The sequence below is a fragment of the Branchiostoma lanceolatum genome, chromosome 5 (genome assembly GCF_035083965.1).
Source record: "Branchiostoma lanceolatum isolate klBraLanc5 chromosome 5, klBraLanc5.hap2, whole genome shotgun sequence".
Lineage (NCBI taxonomy): Eukaryota > Metazoa > Chordata > Leptocardii > Amphioxiformes > Branchiostomatidae > Branchiostoma > Branchiostoma lanceolatum.
The window spans coordinates 22,418,972-22,437,586 of NC_089726.1; the positions used below are offsets into that span (position 1 = coordinate 22,418,972).

General features: G+C 41.3%; 1 protein-coding gene across 6 annotated transcripts in view; it reads left to right on the top strand.

The window, feature by feature from the left end:
- LOC136435740 (alpha-aminoadipic semialdehyde synthase, mitochondrial-like) overlaps nt 1–18,615 on the top strand; it is a 32,777-nt gene that overhangs the window by 4,991 nt on the left and 9,171 nt on the right. For 2 of the 6 annotated variants that reach the window (XM_066429431.1, XM_066429433.1), the window contains exons 2-11: nt 809–1,181; nt 2,902–3,078; nt 5,018–5,102; nt 5,449–5,516; nt 6,235–6,381; nt 8,007–8,085; nt 9,155–9,282; nt 12,568–12,854; nt 14,243–14,311; nt 17,657–17,689. In XM_066429431.1, the coding sequence (XP_066285528.1) occupies nt 903–1,181; nt 2,902–3,078; nt 5,018–5,102; nt 5,449–5,516; nt 6,235–6,381; nt 8,007–8,085; nt 9,155–9,282; nt 12,568–12,854; nt 14,243–14,311; nt 17,657–17,689 (1,352 nt within the window). In that variant the 5' untranslated portion in view covers nt 809–902. Of the gene's footprint in view, nt 1–808; nt 1,182–2,901; nt 3,079–4,148; nt 4,234–5,017; nt 5,103–5,448; nt 5,517–6,234; nt 6,382–8,006; nt 8,086–9,154; nt 9,283–12,567; nt 12,855–14,242; nt 14,312–17,656; nt 17,690–18,615 lie in introns of all 6 variants that reach the window. The other 4 variants (XM_066429432.1, XM_066429434.1, XM_066429436.1 and 1 more) reach the window with 4 other exon arrangements.

Below are 18,615 nucleotides of genomic sequence, written 5' to 3' on the forward strand. Positions count from 1 at the left end.
ACTAGGTTTTATACCAAAACTCTGAATAGATATATTAATGAAGGGAAGAGAATTTCAGATGGTTCAATAGGATAGTAAGTTAAGACAAGGTTGTATGCTAATGAATCAATTAGCTCCTGTTGTTTTAGGAGCTAAATGTTGTTTGTCTGGGGGGGGGAGCGGGGGGTGAAGTGCGTTGTCCCAAGTGCCTGAAAGTTCAACGCGTAGACCCCCTTTTCTGTTGAGGGCGGGATTGTACATTCTCTCATATATTGCTTCTCTAACTCCCTGTTCAAACCAACGGCGTTCGCAGTCTAGGATATCTGTGGTTTCTAGATTGAATGAGTGTCCCTGGTTGTGTTGTAGGTGGTGGTAAATGGCTGAGGAGTACATGTACTGTACTACAGGTGAATAGTATTTCAATTCAACTGGTACATGTTGCTAGAATCGTGCTATGTTCCGAAAGATCTTATGTTTAATTTAGTTTCAATCACTGATAAGAGATGTAGGACAGACATCTGAAACGTCAGATATTTTCATTTTGTAATCCAGCGGTATGATTGAATTGAGATATTATTCTTCAATTCTTGTAGTCTGTAGTTATTTTGACAAAAAAATTTAAATATTATGAATCCCATTGGATTTCATCAATGACCAAATCTAATGCTTGCTTTTCAGCTAAATAATTGAATGATTCTGTATACCAATAATTCTATTTTCCATTTGAAGAGTTGCAGATGGATATTTATGTAGGGTCTCTATGTTATAAAAGTACAGTACAGATTGTTGAAATGACTCATTGTAATTTCCTTCTTTTGTTCTCTTGCAGAATTTCAGTAGTAGGACCTATTGACACACCATATTGAGGCGACAGTAGCACCTGGTGCACCTGTGGAACTCACAGCTGCTGCTACAGCTGCAGCATGTGGACTGTACGCCTGGAGCAGCTGGCCAGGGGTACCACATTCCTGACCCAACATCGCCACAACACCTGGCTTCAACATGGCAGCTCAACCCTGCGACTACTGTGTGGCGTCAGTCGCAACAGTAGCCGGGACTGCTCAGTTATGGCAATACGGAGGGAGGATGGTGGGCAGTGGGAACGGCGGGCGCCACTTAGCCCTGCCCACGTGAAGAAAATAGTGCGGAAAGGAGTCAAGGTTCTGGTGCAGCCGTCCAATAGGAGGGCGTATCCCATGCAGGTAGGTAATGTTGGATGCTTTGAGTCTCCTACTGTAACAGTAAAGTTTCATGGTGTCATTTTGGCATAAAGATGAGGTATTTGGCCAAGAACCCAGAGTTTGAACTTTGAACTCCTAATATGCCACTGATATTATGTCCTTGGGAAAGACACGGCTTTCCTCACTCAACCAAACTTTGGTATGTAAAAGGCAGAGGAAGGAGAGGGTACGTACATGTAAAAGCTATAGGCAGAGGAAGGAGAGGGTTGGGCGCCGCCTTCCAGTACCGTGCCCTGGACACAGTGGATAACAACCCACTGCCCCTATGGCACAAAAGGGCTTTGGGATTACCTACCTACACTGTACCTTCCCTTCAGTAAAGTTATCAGAAATTATAAGACTAATCCACTTGAAATGCTTAAAAAGTGAATGTAAGCATTGTTGTCCTGAAGACGTTTTGACATATTTTTCGGACTAGTCTTAAGTATTAAAGAGCAGAAAAATATAAGATTGCTAAATGATAGAGGAATATGAATGAGTTGCAAATCTTCTAAAAGTGTCTAGATGTATTTGACATGTCAAATGTTTTTTGGCGACACCTCAGTGGCAAGCTAAATGGTATAGTATTGTGTGCAGTTTGCAACAATTCTAGGAACTGCACAGGCATTTGTCCAAAGGCATTTTAAGCCATTGAGAATGTTTGGAATGTTAGTCAGCAGTGCAAAGGAGAGAATGCGGTTCTTGAGATCTACCAGGTCCTGTTAATTCTAGACTATAGGGCAGGAAACATAAGTGTACAAAAGATGTTGTTTCATTGTGTGTGCTGTGTCTGTTGGTAAGTGGACTATGTTGTTAGAATTTGTGTTAGGATTTGTGTAGATTGTGCCTTATTAATTACATGGTGCAGAGTAGAATAGTCATTGAGGTGTATGGTGGGAACCCAATCAGTAGGCTGTTTTTAGTTGTCAGGCTGTGATGAAATCGATGTTCGTTCTGTTGGCGAGGTATGGTAAAATGTACATGTAGTTGTGCTGTTGTTGTCTGTGTGTGTGTTTTGTATTTGCCCAACAGAACAGGTAATCATCAGCCCTTTTCAATAGAAATCCTGTATGAATAGCGTGCCACCACCTATCAGTGCCCTAAGCAGGGTAGAGCAAAATTTTAAAAACAACAACCGTCGCCATGGCTATGTCTTTTTATCATTGCCAATCTTGTTACATGTATTATTTGTACTGAAATTTTATTTTTGTTTATTTCAACATGTTATTATACAATTCTATTCCAGTGGACTTTTCTGATCTGAAGTTGTTGCAATGATCACAGAAGACTTGTCTGCCTTGTCTGATTGTTTGTTTGTTGTACATGTGTTGTTTGTAAACAGGAGTACGAGAAGGCAGGTGCAGTGATCACAGAGGACTTGTCTGCCATATCTGATTGTTTGTTTGTTTGTTTGTTTGTTGTGTTGTTTGTTTGTAAACAGGAGTACGAGAAGGCTGGTGCAGTGATCACAGAGGACTTGTCTGCCATATCTGATTGTTTGTTTGTTTGTTTGTTTGTAAACAGGAGTATGAGAAAGCCGGTGCAGTGATCACAGAGGACTTGTCTGCCATATCTGATTGTTTGTTTGTTTGTTTGTTTGTAAACAGGAGTATGAGAAAGCCGGTGCAGTGATCACAGAGGACTTGTCTGCCATATCTGATTGTTTGTTTGTTTGTTTGTTGTGTTGTTTGTTTGTAAACAGGAGTATGAGAAAGCCGGTGCAGTGATCACAGAGGACTTGTCTGAAGCGTGTTTGATCATGGGGGTGAAGCAGGTTCCCATCAGTGGACTACTGCCAGAGAAAACCTACGCCTTCTTCTCCCACACGATCAAGGCTCAGGAGGCCAACATGGCCATGTTAGACACCATCTTGGACAGGGTAAGACATCTGAAGATTCTGTCACGGTTATCAAGTTGAACGTAGGAAACAAATTTACATGCATGTTTTTTCCATATGCAAAATAAAGTGCTTTCCAGCAAGCTTTCGCCCATTCCTGTGGTCCTTTTATGTCCCTCAACAGAGAAGGGGGCCGATACCGACTGCTGGTGACCTTTGACCCATTGCTGACGTCACATGTCCGTTCAGGTCACATGACATAGGCTTTGGGTCAAAGCAACTTGCATTGAGAAGGACCCGAGGATCAAAAGCTTATTGGTATAAGATTAAGAGCTTTATTTTTTGTACGGAAATAGCGAGTAGATTTATTACCATTTCATGATCAGTTCAAGTATTTTTTTCCAGTTTTTTCCCAGCCTTATTTAATGGCTTTCATCACAGCAAAACCATGGTTACTTCATGGTGTGATTTGAACTCATGTTAGTCTTAGCAAGAGACAGTTTGTTAGGATAACACTGGTATCTAGTTATATTAATTACTACATGTCAGCTCCCTCTTGAATAACTGCTGTGAATTCTTCAAATTAAGACTTAAAGTAAGATATCAGTTCTGCATGGATAGAGTTTTGTACACAAAGTAAAGCTTGACAACAACAGAATAACAGATGCTGGGAAATCTCTGACTTATTATCATCTTTATTTTGTAATTCTTGTCTGCTAATGTAATATTGTTTTACAATGTATGTTTTTTCAGTTATGCATCTGTCATTAAAATAAGAATTGCTCTAAGGGCTTTTCCATTTCAAAATCTCAAAATGGATTACTAGTACCCTTAGGGGTTTCAGTTACACACTCCCATGTATTGTCTTCTAGATTGTATATTTTTTTTAAATCATTAATTTTTGCAACCCCCCTCCCAAAACTTTTTATATGGAATAGAAGGGATGTGTTTTGTATTGAGTCAATGAGAGTTTAAAAAATATTAAAGTTAGCCAAATATTTCTTCAGAAAAGAAAAAACGGTATTTTAAAGTCATGTACCTTTAGTATATAAATCCTATAAGTTGTGAGAAACAAGTCTGATTTTGTGACTTCTCTTTGTTCTCTTCATCAGAACATTCGACTAATAGATTATGAGAGGATGGAGGATGCCCGGGGGAGGAGGGTTGTGGCTTTTGGCAAGTTTGCAGGGGTGTCAGGTAAATTACTCCTATCAATCTTAGAATTAGGGCTATTCTATTCAAAAAGGGAAGGGGATGATTTTTTTTTCTTTTTCATATAATGCATGGATAGAGAGCAATACATGGGAAGGTTGTGATTGAAATCGAAAGAGTCAGTGATAAAAGGTAAATGTAGTCCCATAGTCTTTTTGAAGCTTTAGGGGTAGTGGGTTGTTATCCACTGTGTCTAGGGCACCTGATTGGAAGGCAAAGCCCATCCCTCTGTTTCCACCACCTTTTACCTCCCCAACCAAAGTCATGTACCTTTTACACCTGGGTTGAGTGAGGAAAGCCATGTAAAGTGCCTTTGCCAAGGACACAATTTGTCTCGCCAAGAATGCCAGGAATCAAATCTGTGACGTCTCGATCTCATGTCCACTCGGCTATTCGAAGTGGTGGAATTATGCTGTTGTAAAGGTTAGGGTGTTTGGCCCAAAACCCAGAGGTCTTGGGTTGGAATCCTCACATGCCACTGATGTTGTGCCCTTGGGACAGGCACTTTACACAACTTTCCTCACTTCACCCAGATTTAAAAATAGGTACCTGACTTCAGTTGGGGAGGTAAAAGGCAGTGGAAGGAGAAGGATGGGCTCCACCTTCCAATACAGTGCCCTAGACACAGTGGATAACAACCCACTTCCCCTACGGCCTTTATGAGACTACTTTTACCTTTACCAAGAGAGCGAAGGGGGAAAAATATTCCTATCCCCTTCATCCTCAGGTTTTGAGAAGGAATAGCCTGCCTGTATTTTTCTTTCATTAGAAAATCCGGCTGATAGATTTTGAGAAGATGACAGACGAGCGGGGCAAAAGGGTAGTGAAATTTGGCAGGTTTTCAGGTGCCCCAGGTAATGACCTTCAGCCTTTTCAGTCACAAACATCAATGTTGTTGTTACAGAAAGTGTCATTTTTAAAATTTGAAAGAGTAACATGCCATATACCATACATGTCATTGTCTTAGAAGCATTAGAATTAATGATACATTATCATACTCAAAATATACTTCAGAGTCATTAAGATTTTTACAATAATTTTATAACTAGTCTGCATATTTGTGTTATAGATCAAGCTGAACATTTTAGCAAATTTATTGAATCCAAAGACATCTTACTGTGAATTTTGTTTACTTTCTCCTGCATGTTTTGAATCAACTTTGCATCCAGTAGTGGAACTGTCTTTGTTTTCTTCCCCAAGGAATGATCAACATCCTCCACGGCATGGGTCTGCGCTTCCTTGCGCTCGGACATCACACTCCGTTCATGGTAGGCAAACAGAGACGGCAGACTTCACCCACTTACTCATACATCTTTAATACTCTTACAGTCCCACAGACAAAAGTGCCACTCCAAAATAACCTGAAAGTTGGTATGGCAGTTATTTAGCTGGGAAATGTGTGATTTTACTACTCTGTATGATTGCAGGCCTGTGAAATGATGTATTTTACAGGCTTATTTTGGGTTTTTTTTTGCCAATTTCCCTCAAAATGTATATTGTAGGACTTCAAACTTGGTATGAGAATGGCTGTTTGGGGAAAGAGTCCATTTTGGATGCCGGTTATTTGGGAATATCCTGTCAGTACTCTGGATCCATTTTTTGGTGGAAGTAATTTTTGTATTTTGGGTTTGGGAGTCACATTTCTAGGCAAATGAGTTATTTTATATCTTAATGAGAGACAAAATTGAATCAGCAGTTAATTATTGTAATATTATACATTGTATTTTATCATGTTGACTTCAACTTCAAGAAAGAGAATTCATTTTAATGAAAAAAATACTTCAGTAAGGCATGATTATACTTTGGACTGATACAAGTGAATTTTACTGCTGGTTTGAAATATTTCCTGTCATCTTGTACCTTTTAAAAATGTTTATGGTAGATTCTGAGTTACAGGTAAAACTGTTTTATATGAGAGTAATTATTTCTTTTGTGACTACTAGTGGTTATATACAGTCGCACCATTGTTCAATCTGTCGAACCCAGCACATCGCTCAGAGTCACAACTATCGGAACAGCGAGATGGCGCGCCAGGCTGTCCGAGACTGCGGGTATGAGATCGCTCTTGGCCTGATGCCCCAGTCCATTGGCCCACTGACGTTTGTCTTCACAGGGTCAGGAAATGTGTCACAGGTGGGAACATGTGCATACTGATAGGGGCAAAGGGGGAGGGGGATGTGAGATAGTAGGTTAGACTAGACAACCAACAATGTACATGTATGAAACAATCCCAAAAATGGAACTCCAGGGTTTGAAAAACTTTTTATAGCCAGGTACGTTGCCCAGTGACAGTTTGTGCACTAAGCAAAATTCTTCAATTTTCAGCGGAAAAGCAATGCTGACGGCTGGAAATCAGTTAATGTGGATAAATTTAACAGAGCCATGGAAGAAAATTGATAACTTAATATTAAAGAAAGATCTTCAATCTGAAAGTCAGGAGCATACATGTATTGTACCGTCACAAACCATGCCTGTCACGTTCTGTGCTTTCCCAGGCACAGAACGTGACACAGCCCGACCGTCACAGACTGTGCCCGGAAGCGCTGTCAGTCACTGTGATTGACGGGGCAGTGATATAACTATTCATGCCCGCGTTTCCATATAAGGCAGCGTGTTTTTGTTTACCGCAGTCCTCCCAACCCCCGTCATCTTTGTTTTTTTCGGGGTGCTGAGATAAGGAGGAACAGCGTAATTCTCGCTCTGTAAAATAATTGAATAACTTATACTTAGAATTGAAGTGGCACAAAAAGACAGTGTCTATAACAGATGCTAGAAAACAATTTGTAAGACTAAATATATTCTACCCTGGGAAACCAGATCTAGACTAGGATCGGGCCACTTGGCCGGTTACTTCGATGAGAGTGGTGGAGAGTGCCGGTTACGTCCCGAGGCAGTCAGCTCGCCCGATCTAAATCAATGCTACGGGAATTCGAAGTTGTAGCCCCGGGCACTGTCCAGGCACGGTTCGTGACAGTGCCCGTGTGTCACAAACTGTGCTTTTGCCCCAGGCACGGTTTGTGACACACGGGCACTGTCACAAACCGTGCCTGGGCACTGAACGTGACAGTGCCCGAGTGTCACAAACCGTGCTTTTGCCCCAGGCACTGTTCGTGACAGTGCGCGAGTGTCACAAACCGTGCTTTTGCCCCTTTTGGCTGCAGGGAAAAAAACACGTTGGGCAGACTCCTCCCCCTCAAAACACTAAGCTCCACCCCAAAGCACAGTATGGGATAAGACCCCCTGTGTGTCACGAACTGTGCTCGGTTGGGTACAATTCGTGACGGTGTCCGAGTGTCACAAACCGTGCTTTTGTCCCAGGCACGGTTTGTGACACGCGGGCACTGTCACAAACCGTGCCTGGGCACCAAACGTGACAAAGCACCAAACGTGACGCGACACATGTATGTCAATATTCCACTCTTTATTTTAGTTTATGCCTTGCACGGCACTGGACAGTCTTTGCCTGAAAACTACCTGAGTTTGAAACTAAGTTGCACCAAATGAAATATGGTTGCTTGGTGCAACTGGGTATTTCTATTTATTTTACAAATTTTACTTGAAACTCAGTCATTAGCATAGTTACATGTACAATGTAAGTTCCTTACTTCATTCTCATCCACCATATCGATATTCAGCATCTAGAATTGATTTGATGCCTTGTTGCTCAACATTTATACAATCATAGATACTTGCCATTATATTGCATCCATGCACCTAATAAGTTTGAATTGGGCACAATAGTTACTCTTCTGTTTCAGGGGGCACAAGAAATCTTCAATGAACTTCCTCACGAGTACATCCACCCCGAGGACCTAAAGGAAGTGTGTGAAACAGGAGGTATGTTTAACATTTCTTCGTAATGTCTAATTATTGAGACATTTGTTTCTTTGACAAAAATTAAGATGCCATTTGGTTAAGAGGAGCATGCCATGCAAGTTCCAAATGACATGTTAAACTGCATTGTAGTCATCAAAAGCTATCTACCACCAAAAACAGGGACCATAGCAGGTCCAGGACAAAAGATACAAAACTGGAAGTGCTTCTACTTTACCAAGGAGACCCATAATTGACTGTGACCTTTGTCTTCCCAAGACCTACATGTAATAGTACACATACCAATCATCACATCATCCAGAGGTTCTTTAAAGGAGTCCTAAACTCTAGAAGGGAGTGTTATTTTCCACTGGATTATGTATCAACGAATATGTATCAATGCTCCCCGTCCTCCGCCGTTCGACCACTCCGTCGTAGCTCGACAAGATAGAGAATACGCATTCTGAAGCTTAAATATGGTTCTATGGACAGGTGATAGAGTACAGGTGTTTTGTGAGGTCACGTGGACTGCTCCCGACCAGGTGTCGTCTCTTAATGACGCGAAACCCGGTCAGAAGCGCCCAAGTGTCTCACTAAGAATAGTGCTCAATTATCGTAATTACATTCAGTAAAAAGGCATTATAATATTAGTTTGTTTGCTTCTCAAAAGAATGTTCTTTCACAGTGCAAAGTTCCGAACCGGCTGCCATGTTCATTTTGACGTCATCGGGAGAGTAAAATCACTGATTAATGTAATTACCTGGTGGGAAGAATCAGAAGCTGGAAGTATGATGTTTTAATGGTTCGATGTTCAATAGCATCCGAAGTGTGTATATTTTGTGCGAATGTCTATGATATTAAACGATATTATTATGGTTCATGTAATTTCAGGAATTTTTTTCATTTTGATGTCATTGGTGTCTTAAACACTTTAAGTTATGCTGACTACAAATATCCGGAAACACAAACAGACAGGTACACAGACAGACACACAAAAACAATGTGATTATACAATATTCATTGTATAATCATAGATTGGTTTTCACACCCAGTACCATGCATGCTATTGACCAGAACTCCATTGTTTCTTCAGATACCAGTCGGTGTTACGCTACTGTGCTGAGTCGAAAGCATCACCTGAAGAACAAAGATACGGGTGTCTTCTCTGCAGAGGAGTACGACACACACCCTGAGAGATACATCTCAACGTTTGCACAAGAGGTACATATACTGTGAATAGTTTCATCAGGTTGGTAAGTCACTAAATAAAAAGATTCTTTTTACACAACCAAGAGATTTATTCCAACCGACGTTTCGGTGACCATCTGTCACCTTCTTCAAGGCAATTCTGACTGGTTCACATAGCAATTCAGTACGGGTGTTGCTGCTTATTATTAATGACATCATCAAACGCAGACTGCAGGGCGACACAGAACTGAAGAAGAGAACCAACCTGGGAGTAGACGACATCATAAAACTCCTCACCTTCATAGTGACAACTACCTACTTCTGCTTCAGAGAGGACATCTACCAACATAAGTTCGGGACCGCCATGGGGAGCCCAGTATCACCAGTGTTGGCTAACCTTTTCATGGAGTGGTTGGAGCAGCAGGCCATTTCTACAGCACCCGTCAACTGTACACCCAAGCTGTGGAAGCGATACGTGGACGACGTGCTCGAACTTTTGAAAAGGGGAGCAGAGCAACAGCTGACTGACCACCTCAACACTATCGACTCTACAGGTAACATAAAATTCACCCATGAAACAGAAGAGAACGGTACCATGCCATTCCTGGACACACTACTAGTTAAGAAAGAGGATGGCACGGTTAAACTGCTGATATGTAGGAAGAAGACCTCACAGATCAGTACTTGAACTTCAATTCACACCATCCTCTCCACCAGAAGTTGGGAGTCATCCGAACACTGATGGACAGGTGCAAGTCAGTTGTTACTGAAGAAACGGACAGACAGTTGGAGATGGAACACATCAAGCAGGCCCTTTCCCGCTGTGGTTACCCTGACTGGACTTTCAAGAAAGTCGAACATCAGACCAACAAAACCAAGCAGAAGAAAGACAGAAAGAAAGGAGAGGAGACGTCTAAAGGAAGGGTGACCTTACATGTACCTAACATCCAAGGTGTCACAGAACCACTAGAGAGGATCTTCAAGAAACACAACATTGCCACAGCAGTCAAGCCCAAAACCACGCTAAGAAACCTACTAGTGCATCCTAAAGACAAACTACAAGACTCTGCAAAGACGGACTGTGTATACAAGTTGCATGAGTTGCAACAAGGTATACATAGGGGAGACAAGGAGAACATTTGGCTGCAGACTGGAAGAACACAGGAAAGAGGCTGAGAGCACCAAGGTGGGAAGGTACACCAGAGCACAGAAGAAGGAAGCTGAGAAGGAAGAGAACTTAAACAAATCAGCAGTGACAGACCACGTCAGGAGAAACAACTGTGCTATAGACTGGGATGGGGCCAAGGAGATAGACAGAGAGGACAATAGACTAACACATTGGATTAAGGAGGCTGTATGGATCAGGAAATCCACTCCAGTCATGAACCGTGATGAGGGGGGATATAGACTCAGTCACGTTTGGGACCGCATCCTTAAGAAATAGATGGTAATCGTTGCATTGTTTTTTAATCGGCTGGGAAAATAGTAGAAATAGAGTTAATAGTATGCCAAGGGTACTCCGCTATACAGGGAAGCTCAATAGGCGAACCACGGAGCCTGTGGGGAGTTGGTATCTCGTTTGATGTCCATTAATCAATATCTAATAGGTGCGAAGTAGCTAAATAAATTATTTAATTTCAACACCAGAATCAGAAACAATTCTCACTGATACACATGTATTCTTCACAACAATACTAGTAACACCAATATTAAGATATATGCAGTTGTGTGGATATATGCAGTACCTTTTTTGGATCATCAGTTAAAATCAGTGAAGAATGTAAATACTGTGCAAAGTACAAATTGACCTTCAAGTCATATAGTTAGAATTTTGACATATATAAACTGAACACACTTGTTTTGGCTGTTCTAGGAGCAGAAAACTAAATAAAAACATGTTTGATTGTAAGATAAACACAGGTCTGATGATCAAACAATGGTTTATTGAAATTTGTTTACATAACAGCATGGGGATTAAAAACTATGTGCATCTCTTGTAGATATGTTTTCTGGGAACTAAGGTGTATTTCGTTCAAATGTATGTTTTTTTGTCAACCAGCCAGCCTGTCGGGAGCAACCACCTGCTAGTGTCCTCAGCAACCACGTTTGCTCAGTCCCTTGAGTGGTTGCTGAATACAGGTTTGACTGTAATCCTTTTATTGCTTTCCGACTCGTTCGTTACAGCCCTGACAGGAGCGGCCGGTCATCGAACATGTGGACAGGAAGTGTCAGAGATCACAAAAGTTTGAAGTCATAACGGTCCAGTCCAGTGCCCTACATCGTAGTTTCAGCAACATTTTTTGTCCTCTGTTGTAGTTATCTGTGATAGTTTTTGTACTGCGATGGTACTATTGGTAGTCGATCGTACGTGTGTGCGCCGCGTGGGTATAAAGGACCATAAAGAATGCTTTTGGCTACGAGTTTTTGGCAGGGCCCGGCCCGGGAGGATGCCGTCGTGGAGATTTTTGTATTCGCTGGACTTCCGACGGGGGCCGATAAAACATTTTGTTTTCAGGCCACACCGTCCTGCCTCAACTCGCCCGAACCATTTGTTGCCACCATAAGCATCTAAAATGCGCAGTTTGGCTGAATTCAACAAGGAAAAAATGTCTTATTTCCACGCTTGTTCGCTGCAGATTAACCACACAGTAACGTAAATATCTCGTAAACAATAATCATATTACATTTTGTTGCAAAAGAAATCAACTCTAGACCATTTTTTCAACAATAGAAAAGGTTTCTTTTATATTTTAGCAAGGAAATACCGAGAATGCAAGCATCTTGATAAAGAATATAATTTTTGGTGCGTTTTGCTGCCACCCCCCGTTTGACCTTTGTCCCAGGCACAGCCCCCTTCCCTACACACACGCCTTGCCACGCCCCACTGGGCGCTGGGTGATTTACGACCTAAATGATCTTCAGTGCTGAGCTAGTTCCGTTGTACAGATAATTGGGGGATTAATTTGATACCCTTTCTTGAGGCCGACTCCCCACAGGCTCTGTGGTTCGCGTGTTGTGCTTCCCTGCATAGCGGAGTACTCTTGGCATACTTTTCACTCTATTTGGCCGATTTCTACTATTTTCCCAGCGATACGCGGAGCCTGGTAGAGGCTAACACTTCTGTACGTTTGGGACCGCATAGTGATGTCATCCCCTGTGATTGTACATATGTAAATAATTCAGTTTGTGAATGTATCTCATTAATATGTATAAGCAGCAACACATGTACTGAGTTGCTATGTGAAGATTCAGAGCTGTTGTGAGCTGTGCCATATACATGTATGATGTTTATGATAGCAGAGTTCCTATTTCCTGTAGTATGCTCCGTATGTGTCCTGTCTGGTGAATGGAATCTACTGGCCGCCGAACGCACCACGTCTCCTGACCTTCTCCGACCTTCAGCACCTGCTCAGTCCAGACATGGCGCCCAAACACGTACCGGAGGGTCCGGGCATGCCCAGACTGCCTCACCGGCTGGTGGCAGTGTGCGACATCTCAGCCGATCCCGGCGGTTCACTGGAGTTCATGACGGAGTGCACCAGTATCGATGTCCCCTTCATTCTGTACGACGCTGAACATCACATCCTCAGACCAAGGACATCAAGGTATGCATTCTCGCATACAGTACCAGTCATTTACAATACATGAGTGTATATTTGTTATTGACCAGATCTAGCATTCCCACAGATACCAGTCGATGTTATGCTATCGTGCAAGTCTAAAGCAGCCCTGAAGAATACAGATATGGTGTCTCTCTCTGTGATTTTACTTTGGTAATTAGACCAGGGGTGCCTACAGAATTCATACAATTTTTTGCAGAATACATACAATCCATAACTAAGAAACATATGAATTTGACAGAATTCATACAATCTACTACAAAGAAACGTACAATGATAATGCTTAATAATTTTTTGGGCATGGCATCTGAGGCAAATTCAAGATGGTGGACTCAGGACTTTTGTTTCTTCCTACAATATCATTTGCTGTAAAGAACTTATCCCATCCTGCTAAATGCCAATTTGAAAATATGATGGCAATGTTAGTCTACAAAACTGTGTTTCTTAATCATGGACTGTATAGATTCCGTAAAATCTGTTTATATTTCTTTTAGAAAATTGTTTTAATTCCATAAACTTCTGGCAGCCGTGTATAGACCAAGTCCAGTAATTTTCTACTCTGTGCAACCTACACGCTCATGATACATGTACATTGTACTCTCAACCAAATTATGGTCACAGCACTTTCTTCAGCTGCTACTTGTAAGTGTACGTATTAATAACAAGGCATTGCTGCTATGTTATAAACCATTGCTTGCAACTTACATCATTAGCTTTTTGATAACACAGATCTGTTTTTGGCTGCAGTGTGTTTTTTTGGTTGTTTGCCCTTCTTTGCTATTGGTAATTTGCTTTTAGTTTTACCTAAATGTTTTGGGTTTTTTTGTCCATTAAACCATATTCTTCTACCAGCAGTAATGTTTCTGGATTTCTATCATTAATTTCTTTGATGAGTGTATTATTTTTTTCGCCTTTCATTCAACAATTTTTTTTCCAAATTGACTTTTAGGATGATAACCACTCAAATTTGAAATCATATTGTATTCTCATTGGTATGTTTCAAGAGAAACTGTTCAGGAACATACATGTGAAAGTTAAAAAAGGACAAAGTAAGCAAAATTAGGCCACAAAAGAGGAGAAAACAATAACAGAATAAGAGTATTGGTTGGATGTTACTTGCTGATGATTCCCTGTTAAATTTTTTCCTTCAAAATAAGTTCAGTCATTCATTTTGCATAGACGAAAAATGATTTTCATGCAGCAGTGAAACATGAATCTAAACAGAAATATCATCTACTGTTATTTCATTCTGCACACTTTTTCACCAGTACACAGTTTCTTTAAACTGTTGTGTTTATTTTGTTGCCATGTAGTCAAAGCGGAAAGTCTTACCAGAAAAGTCTTACTGTTTGTGTGCTGTTCCTCTCCCGTAGTCTGATCACGCCCTACGGTAGACCAGCCACACTGGCTGACCAGGACTCCAGCGAGTACATGAGCCGCAGGCAAGCACCTTAGCTTTATCATAGCCTCCTTTAATTTGCAGCCTATTAGGAGCGCCAGCATTAGTTTTTTTTTTGAGTCCAGATTTACCACATGTTGGAGCCAGGATCTTTTGATGGGGAGGTTGTACATGTACATGACTATTTGCTGCCCGAGAAGGCCTGCTATCAGTTGACCGCTACAAAGTTTTCAGACACCAGTATCACCATTTGGCACCTTTCTGTAATAAACACCACTAGTGCACTTTGAGCAGTGACCCATTACTTTCTAACAGTAACCGGGGTCACATAGCTCTCATCATAGCTTCCCAAACCATGAAGCATACCAAGGAGGTTTCTCTTTGTACAGTCAAATGGACTAATAGAGGGTTGCAAATACAATCTCCTCAGCATTAGAACCTAGCTGATATGTGGAAATTCAAAATTGTGAATCAGCACTCCCCCGAAAATAAACACCGGTGCTCCTAAAAGGCTGCGAAGGCTTTATTGCCTTTTTCTGCAGCTGTACTGTGTGTCTCACTGTCACCCCTAGATTTAATATCAGGGCTTTCTGCAGCATCTGTATCCTGATACCATCCCCATTACATTATAGCTTCCAAGTCTGTTTTGTCTTCTCTGCAAATGATACTCGGCAGCTATGATGTGGATGGAAACCTTGCTATAGCGTGTGTCCTTCTGCCACTGAATTTTGCTGCTGAGGACTGACAAGATTTCAACTGTTTTGTCATTTTTGAGGCACCAACAAAGAAATTATGACATTTTCGTCAGGTCGTTTAACAGTACCACATTTTTAGATGTTTTCAAAATCTAGATGAAACCATTGAAACTTTGCAGGAAATAACACTTGTAGTTTTTCTGGGGATCTTATGAGACCCCCTTGGATTCTCTGGCTAAAGATAACCCTGTTCAGGGCCCAAATTGGACCTATGGGGACACCCCAGTTTATCTCAAACACATTGGGCATTGTTACAACATTGTTTGGGCTGAAAAAGTTCGACTTGAAGAAAGTCACTATATTTTATATCTAGGGGTGTTCAGAGTCCCGCTATTCATCGTGCTACTGTCTCTTTACATGTACATGTCCATCTGATTACTACCGTTTGATCCCATACAGGGCTCTAGCCAGCGCCAGTTTGCTGCGTATTACGGAAAAAATTCAAAACCAATCCGTAGACCTTGACGGACAAAAATCTTGAGTAAAGATATAGACAGCACAGACCAATGACATGCAAGTCTTGCAGTTCACGAGATGTGACCTGAAGCGCGAATCCGCAAGGTTTAATCGGAAATTGATATTTGTTGCAACTATGTAAGGGACTGTTTGAAGGCATTTGCATCAGTTAGCAATATGTAAGCGATTTTTGGCTCTACTAGTGTTACCAGAGAAAATGGCAGGGAAAAACATGGAAAGAAAACATTGGACGTCTTTCGGGCATTCTGTGTAAAGTAGGGTGTCCTATTTTCCTATTCCCTATTATATTTTAGTACAGGGCGCAAACGGGACCGGTGTTGAAAATGTTTTATTTCTGCCGACTTACATTTCCATGTATATTTGTCGTAGGCAAATACATGTAAATAATAAAGTTTTGTGGTGCTAAATTTCATTTCTTTGATGATTGTATACAACGAAGGTCCACGTAATTTTTCACCAAAAGAGATGGCATTACTAAGCTTTGTTTACCAGCAAGACTTACCCCTCCAAATTCTGGAGATAGCGTTTCAGAGGGTCAAGATTTCAAAATTTTCCGGGGAGCATACCCTCGGACCCCCCTAGGATTCCGGGGGATTTGGCGCCTTCGGCGCTCGACATGTTATGTTTATACAAAAATTTAGGCTTACTGCAAAAAAATTAAGGCTGGCTAGAGCCCTGATCCCATATTATACAACAACTTTAATGCAAGAATTAACTCTGCAGCAATTTTGATTGACAATTTATCATAAACTGTTACAGTAACCTTGTTTCGGGTACAAAATTATTGAGTAACAAATACAAAGTTAATATTGACTATAGACTTATCCTGACTAGTGGTGCGGATCGAAACCCACGTTCCAGTTCCGGTCCGGACTCGAGTCCAGAGGTTTCGGTTCAGGTCCGGACTTGTAAGGTCCGGTCCGGCACCAAACATTGCCGTCACATTATGTGACTGATGCTGTTACCATTGTTAATCCCCCTAAATTCTCTAAACTAGGGAAAGATTCACACAAAAACACGTCTGCAGTCAGAACAACGTGTATATTCAGAACAAAAGTACTAGTATGCTCTCTAATCAGCGTTGTGACCTACATGTCGGGTTGTTTCTGGTGGCGTCTCAAGAGCCTTGCAATATATTTTGACGCCCCCGGCACACCGGATCATTTTTCTCACATACTGCCGGCATTGTGTTTACCTGACCTGTACCCTGTGACACGCAATGTTCCCGGGTTGCAGGCAAAGGCCGCAAAACAAAGCTTCTTCTCTCTATCTCAGGTCAAACATGGCCGCCACTGGGCCCATTGGGGAAGTCCCCCAACGCATGACATGGCTAAGCCAATCACATCGCTAGGTTCCCTTGACGTCACCCAGATCTCGCGAGGAGTTGTGAGACTTCCTGATTTCGGCAATAGCGGCCATAGCGGCCATATCAGAAGCCAACAACAAATGTTTGCGTCTTTTCCATCGCAAACTTCGTGATTTATGGAAGGTTTTAGAGAGTTAAGGATCAAACAGAGGATGTACATATGTACATAAGTGCTAATTATTTTGACAAGTCCAAAAACCGGTTCTCAGCGTTTCGTTTTTTTTGGACTCGGACCGAAACGTTTTACAAGTCCGGAACCGGTCCGGCCGGACCGATCCGCACCACTAATCCTGACTGTCCCTCTCAATTAGCACTTTGACCAATGATAAGCATGGCAATAATATTGGTTTGACTAATGGGAGAGTGACAGCATATTGGTTGAATATTTGCATTTCTATGTTTTTGTTTCGCATTTTTACGTTTTGAGCGAAGTGGGCTTTGGGATCAGTCCATTTGTGGGTGGGGGGTCATTGTCAGAAATCAAATTTTGATCCTCCATGCATGTGTGAACTAAATGAGACATGACCCTTCAATCCCACTATATCAACGATATTATTCCGTTTATATTTTCAAGGAAATTGAAGCTAATGTGCACACTTCATTTTTTAGATTGCCTTTTTTCGACAGTTGAACTTATGTGTACTATATTATTGTATTAAAAACAAATATCCATTCATAATTGACAATGAAAAAACTTTCTTGGTTCAGGCCTTGTATCACTTAGTTTAGGCATTTTAGATCGTTACAGTGACCAGAATAACAATTGATGTGCATTTCTGCCCTGATGAAGGTTAAGAACTAACAGAGGAGGTCCGCCGACCTGGTAGGACCCACTCTAGTTTATTCTATTATCTGTCGTGGTGCATTTTGCCTGTGAAAAATGTTAGATTTTGATGAGGTTTAGACCAGATTGATGCGTGACCTCTGTAGCATGTACCTTATCAAAAATAGAGTATTCAGGACTTGTTGCTATTATGGCTTCAAGAAAGTTGATTTTGAAACAACTTATTAGAGAAACTGTCTGTAAGGATCAAACAATGGTCACCATTACTTTGACACATGTACATGTAGGTCATATTGTTGGTTGCTTGTGCTTATAACTGCATGCTGAGGGAAAATACCGTTAGACTTAGAGTTTCTTGCCAATGGGTTTTTTTAACAGAACTGCCAATAATTATAAGGCCACACTAAGTTGATTTCTTAGTCCTTGGATTTGCCTGGTACTAGTGGTTGTGTTTCAGTTCAAGTTCACATCTACCATCCAGAATTTTAGAATGCATTATGACAAGATATCGTGCTACCAACAGTTGAAGATACATGTAGTCCTTGTCTTGTTTATTACCTCTGTATGCAAAGGTTTTGTTTTCAGTGTGTCTCTTTGTGTGTTTCCTTGTTGTATGTCCGGAGTAATTTGAATACAGTTGAGTGGCAAGAAGTGAAGGGGAAAATAGTGTTACAGTTAGCTTTAGCTTTTAGACTTACAGGTAGTGAAGATGCGATTTGTAATCAAAAGGGTCCTCCACAGGCTGGTTTCTTCATGCTAGGCAGGGACACTGATAGGAAGTTAGGTCAAGAGGTTCCAGAAAGGTCTTGAGAGGTTTCATTTCCTGTCTTAATATTATTTCCTGCTATATGTGCAGGTCTTTTGCCTTATGAGAGCCAGTGGGGAAAATGTATTTAGACAGAATCAGTGAGAAAATGCACCACCCTATGTTATTATTGGTATGGTCCGATAACCCATAACGTCAC